This window comes from Gymnodraco acuticeps, unplaced genomic scaffold, assembly GCF_902827175.1.
Source record: "Gymnodraco acuticeps unplaced genomic scaffold, fGymAcu1.1, whole genome shotgun sequence".
NCBI lineage: Eukaryota > Metazoa > Chordata > Actinopteri > Perciformes > Bathydraconidae > Gymnodraco > Gymnodraco acuticeps.
This window is the reverse complement of record NW_022992351.1, coordinates 6,275,545-6,281,791: the sequence shown is the minus strand read 5'-3', so window position 1 is coordinate 6,281,791 and position 6,247 is coordinate 6,275,545. Positions and strand designations below refer to the sequence as shown.

General features: G+C 37.2%; 1 protein-coding gene across 1 annotated transcript; it reads right to left on the bottom strand.

The window, feature by feature from the left end:
• Positions 1 to 1,318: 1,318 nt before the first annotated feature.
• Positions 1,319 to 4,335, bottom strand: LOC117541928 (chymotrypsin-like elastase family member 2A). The gene is made up of 8 exons (XM_034209260.1): positions 4,290 to 4,335; positions 3,999 to 4,087; positions 3,821 to 3,918; positions 3,179 to 3,301; positions 2,931 to 3,067; positions 2,129 to 2,274; positions 1,839 to 1,991; positions 1,319 to 1,404 (listed from the first exon to the last, which is right to left on the bottom strand). The coding sequence occupies exons 1-8, from the start codon at positions 4,324 to 4,326 to the stop codon at positions 1,387 to 1,389; spliced, it is 801 nt and encodes a 266-aa protein (XP_034065151.1). The 5' UTR covers positions 4,327 to 4,335; the 3' UTR covers positions 1,319 to 1,386.
• Between the last annotated feature and the right edge of the window lie 1,912 nt (positions 4,336 to 6,247).

Below are 6,247 nucleotides of genomic sequence, written 5' to 3'. Positions count from 1 at the left end.
CAGCAACATATTTGTAAACAAGCTAGATATACAGCGGAAGTTCTTCTTAAAATAATAGTTATTTTGATATCATTGTAGGTAGTGCTGTTACGTATTGCGCCGAGGCTTCGGAGCGTGCGTCGAGTAGCCTAACCACCAACGTTTTTATGAAGCTTGTATCGAGGCTTGTATCGCTTTGGGCCAGTGACGTCACCGATGACAATCGAAGCTGCCCCTCAATACCACGTGACTGCTTCAGAACGTGCTTTTGATCGGTTGAAACCATAGGTTGAACCCATGAACCCCTATGGTTGAACCACAACGCTCATATTACCCATGGATGTATAATAAGAACCTGCAGCATACAAATCCCTCTTTGCAATGTTTACCAGCCTCTTTAGGCTTTTCAATCACAATCATTAAACTGGAATAAATACAATATTGTTAACATGAAAATATGATTTAATGTTCGTTGTTTAGAGTTATTCTAAGGCTTTACTCATTGGGAACTCGGTATGAGATAGAGCACACTGTTGTTGAGATGTCAAATCTGCCTGTTTTACACACTTTGACCAACAGGGGGGTTCAAATGAAGCCTCATGAGATGAACCCTTTTGAGAACCAATTGGCTGGAAAGCTTCAAAGCTTCATAAGGCTTCATCTCTCCAAGCTTTTTACAAAGTCTAAACCAAACAGATATCTTTAGGTTTGTGTGCATTGATTTTACAAATGTGTTGGTTTTTTTATTTACTTTTGAAATTATGTGCTTTCTTATCCAAATCTCAATTAGTAAGGATGTGTTTTCGCACATTTATAAAAGATTGACCAATATGTGGGCACTAAATGGTTATATGGAAAATAAATGTTGTATTTTACTTTTATTCATCACTATGTCTGTCATATGAACTGAGTGTATTCATTTTTGGATTTTTCTGGTATTCCAAAAGATGGTTATTACTGACTAAGTGTACATGGTGGTCCTCACAATAAAATAAATTGAGAATGTAATGAGGCCCAGCTTTCACTTGTATCCACGTTTCTGTAATGGGTAATCTATAAACATAATGTTGAAGCTGCAGTCAGGGAATCTCATCATTTGCCGAAGTGAGAGCATATTTCACAACAGGCCTTTTTAATGGTGAGAAGAAGAGATGATTCAAAACATATGACTATATTTGAAAATCATACAGTATGTTCAAACCATGTGAAACAGCAAACATGACAATCAGATTTTTGGAAGTTAAAAAACCAAACATGTTCAGTGTAAGCTTCAGCAAAAGGAGGTTTATATAAATACCAGATTGATTTGTTTAAAAAAAAAAACAGACATAGAAGACACTGTATTAACCACTACATTCTTTATTTGATAAAGTGCAACAACCAACAATGACTCAAATCAACCACATCTTAGTTATTGGTCATCACCTGGGGAAAAAAAGAAAACATAACATGAATATTTTTAAAACACTCCACTAGAGGGCAGTAGAGCATTGTAACTCATCTCCACTTAACTCTTCTGCGCTATTTAGTAACTCAAATACAAAGATGATCATTAGTGTGGTATTTCATAATTTGCATAATTTATGAATCATTGTTTCAATTTTCAGCTAACATAGGGTTTTCCTCTTTTGAATACAGCAATTTCTCTGAATTGCGTCTAATTTCAAAAATCACCATGAATGGTTCAAGGTCTTTCTGTGTTATTTGAGTTGTATGCTGTCCTTAAAACAGTAAAAAGAGACATTTTAAAAAGGGTACACGTTGGACATCTGTTTGCCCGAGACAACAATGAATACGTATTTAATGTACATTGGGATTCTTTGTACAAATACTTTACTGTCCAATGCATTATCACTCACGTTGTTGATCCAGGCGATGTAGGCACTGACCCTGGTGAAGACGGAGGGCTTCTTGGCGTAGTTGCAGCCCATGCTGGAGCCGAAGCTCACCACACCGTGGACGTCCCAGGAGCCATCAGAGTTCTGACAGTTCAGAGGACCGCCGGAGTCTCCCTGTAGTGGCACAGAGACAAATGTACTATTTTGCAAAACAATTTACATAAGGTGGCATATGCTTTTAGAAAATGACATGTTGAACTACTGTAATTATAAATTAGATGAGTTTGTAAAATAATATGAATCAGACTCACGTTGCAGCTAGCCAGCTGTCCGTCTCCTCCTGCACAGACCATGTCGTTGGTGACCAGGCTGCCCCACCAGTCAGGCTTGGAGCAGTTGGAGTGGCTGATCACAGGGAGGAGGGCCTGCTGCAGGATGTCAGCGACGGGACCTCCAGCTTTAAGAGAGAACAGGGTATTGAGATTCTGGGATGACCAAGACCAGTTTATACATGATTTATTCTAAAAAAAAATAGCTCAAATTGATAGCTTTTTTATTCAAACATGGGCAAAAAAACAAGTTTCTTAAAGATTGTTAAGTTTTGCTAGGAATATCAGAGAATATTAACTCCAAATGTATTTTAAAACTGAAAGTAGAAGCTGGAATAAGTTGCTGTGCTCACACAACTTTGAAAATATGTAAGAACATTTTTATGTTTAAGAAAATGTATAAAGAAAGTGTTATTAGACAGTGTGAAGTTGATTTTTGATTATATTCTGGTTTTATGTTTCATTTTTTGTAAGCGCCTGAAAGAATATTGCTTTTATTTGACTTTTTAATGGTTATTTCATTTTATTTATTTTTTGTAAGTAGGGGCAGGAAAAATAAGATTTTCTTCTCCCTGCTCCTTTCCACCATGCGCTAAAAAACCAGTATAAGTGTAGATGTTTTGTAAAGTGTTCATGTTTTGTTTTAAAATAACTGCCATGTGTGGAATAAACAAATAAAAAATAAAAAATAAAAAAAATGAAATGTATACAACTTTAAAGATATGAGACATCATTGTTGCCAGTCTTGGTTGACAGCTCCTTTTTATATATATATAGGACTTACTCCAGAGACGACCCCATCCGGTGACGTAGCAAGGAGAAGCGTTAGGCAGGATGTCACCAGAGTTGGGGATACAGGCAGCCATGATGGCATCAGAGAAAGTGACAGGGGTTGCCAGCTTGATCAGGGCGATGTCGTTACTATGGCAGGAATGTAAATACCACATACAGAAACAGAATGTTAATGAGCATTAATAGCATGGACAGGACACTAGCATAGTCTATAAGATAGAGGAACATTATTAAGCCCACCGGATTCTGTAGGTGTCCCAGTTCTCGTGGACGACGATCTTGGAGGGGCTGATAGCGATGGAACCATCCTCGTTGTTGTTCTTCAGATTGTGTTTTCCCAGGTAGACTCTGTAGGTGCGACTGCTGCTTGGCCACAAAGAAACACAGAAACAAATAACAGTTACTCTGTTCAGGGTTCTATTCAGCTTAAAATAACAACAAACCTACTCATAGCTATTACTACTTGTACATTGCTACTGTATCAGGACATCTGCTGCAAACATAGCATTCACTTAACTTTGAAAGTGTTTAAATTAGTAGTGCGATTGTAAACTAAAAGTGTGATTACCTATTCTGATTTCTATAAAATATCTTTCTCTTAAATTATGTCATAGAATAAAACAATGCTTCATGTCTGGTGAAACAGTAAAACAATATAACAAGTTTTAAATTATCTGGTGCCCCTTTTAAAGAAAAATGCATATATACTAACAATCAGTGACCACAGTTCAAATCTTACATACCAGACTGCAGTAAATTAACTTGTTTTTACTTCCATACTGCCTCACTCATCCTGTCTACTAAGTGGCTTACCTGGCTCTCTCTGTCCCCTTTGCCTTTATACCTTCTTAATTTTAGATTTCTTTAATTTTTTTAACATACCTGATGCAGTGAGCAGCAGTGAGGACCCATTCTCTGGAGATCAGAGTGCCACCGCAAGTGTGGTAGAAGCTGCTGCCACTCTTGAACTGCAGAGACACCTGAGAATAACACACAGTGACATGTTTAAAGACTTTAGGGAATGAATAGATGTTTAATGAGAAGTCTTAAAGGGGCATACCTGCCAGGGCCAGCTGTGCTCACGGACATCATCTCCACCAACCACCCTGGTGATGGTGGGGGTGAAGGTGGGCAGACCACACCCGTAGGCTAATGAACAAAAGTACAGAATATAGTGATTTTATGATATAAACTCTTTATCTTTAACCGTCAAAAATGTTTCAAAGTAGTTTTTGGCATAAGGATAAAACGTGATTTCCTCAAACTTTGCTACAACTTCGTGTTAAACAAATGTACACAGTTGATTAGCAACACATTTACTCGTCCTATCAGAATCAGTTTCAGAGCTTACCACCAGCGACAAACAAAACCAAGATCACGAATTTCATTGTGACTATTTTCAGTAGAGATTCAGGGAGACTTTCTCCTCCTTATATAGCGCTTGAACATACCCCAAATGTGTTACTTAACATTTGCCTCAGAGCAGCCAGGAAAAGTTGTTACTTATTGTTGGAGATAAGTAACCACAGATATCCCCAAATACACCTTATCTCCCAAAACTGTGTGTGAACCTCACAGATGTCTCACTGTGACCCAAGCTGGTCAAGACTTTCAACTGAAAACATATATGGTGGTTATAAATGCATTTAAAAAACAGTCAGTCTACCCGCCTTGTTATGTCAAAAGAAAACATCTTATTTTTTTATATCTGAACATTCACAATGTTCACTTATATAACATGGAGTTGCGAGGCTTATAAAGCAGATCTGATCGGTGAAACAGAAACTCTGCTTCAAACATATTTGACTGTCTGTTTGCATATTTAAGCACTTTTTCACATTTATATCACATAATTGTTTTAATATGATATGCTGTTTGCACATCAAACACTTAAGCAGCAAATAGAACAACATTATTGTTTTGAAGAGGAAATTATTAGAATGACTATGTTTAAGTAATATTTAAGCTAGTTTGGGAATGAATGTTTATTTGATTAAAAGTTGTTTTTATATTGTTACAGTGGTTTTGGTTATGAAAAGCTTTATTTTTTGCACACTTTAAATGTAAGAAATGTGTTTTATGTAAAGTCAGAAATATTGTCAACTGTTGATGAAATACACGTGTCGATATGTCAATCAAAGCCAGATCAAATCAAACCAAATGAGCAGACTTGTATATGCAAGCACTACATTCATTGTATTAATGACTTTGAATTGCTTGATTGTATTTGAGTACTTTACAGTCACAGGAAATTGAATCTACTGTAGGAGGCATATTTTTTTGTAAGGGAACTCAGAGTAGGGAGACTATACTTGATATAAAGTAAGGCTCTTTGCGTCAACCAAAACTCTCAATTTGTTCAACAAACCTAAAATTAAACATAACTTCAGGACGGTTCAGCGTTGGCCTAGTAATTCTGGTAATTTCTTGCCGTTTTGTTGTCGGTGCTGTTCTCTCCTCCCCAGTATCGAAAGGTAATGTTGAATGTTAAATGGACTATATTTCCAGTCTTTACGGCCCCTCAATGTGCTTTTAAATGTACGAGGCAGCATCACCCATTCTTACACATTAATAAAGAAATTAATCATTTAAATAAAATTCAAGACTGCCTCAAGGACTTAAAAACGTGGATGACCTTAAACTTTTTGATGTTAAACACGACCAAAACTGAAGTTATTGTACTTGGCCCGAATAATCTACGAAACAAATTATCTAAAGATATACTAACTATGGATGGCATTAATTTGGCCTCCAGTGAGACTGTAAGGAATCTTGGTGTTATATTTGATCAGGATTGATCCTTTAACGCCCACATAAAATCAATTTCAAGGACCGCCTACTTCCATCTACGTAACATTGCAAAAATCAGGAATATCTTGCCCCAAAACGATGCAGAGAAACTAGTCCATGCATTTGTTACTTCAAGGCTGGATTATTGTAACTCCTTATTATTATTATTATTATTCAGCTGATTCAAAATGCTGCAGCTCGTGTACTAACCAGAGTTAGGAAAAGGGACCACATTACTCCTGTTCTGGCTGCCTTACACTGGCTCCCTATAGAACACAGGATAGAATTTAAAATTCTTCTTCTCGCCTACAAAGCCCTTAATGGGCAGGCGCCATCTTACCTTAAAGAACTCATTATACCCTACTGTCCTACTAGGGCATTGCGTTCCAAGAATGCAGGGTTGTTGGTTGTTCCTAGAGTCTCTAAAAGTACAATGGGAGCCAGAGCCTTTTCTTATCAAGCTCCACATTTGTGGAATCAGCTTCCAGTTTGTGTTCGGGCGGCAGACACCCTAGCCGT

Coding starts and splice junctions, on each gene's coding strand:
- LOC117541928 (XM_034209260.1), bottom strand. CDS start 4,326: ATGAAATTCGTGATCTTGGTTTTGTTTGTCGCTGGTG. Junction 4,088..4,289: donor GGTTTTGTTTGTCGCTGGTG/GTAAGCTCTGAA, acceptor TTTGTTCATTAG/CCTACGGGTGTGGTCTGCCC. Junction 3,919..3,998: donor AGCACAGCTGGCCCTGGCAG/GTATGCCCCTTT, acceptor TGTTATTCTCAG/GTGTCTCTGCAGTTCAAGAG.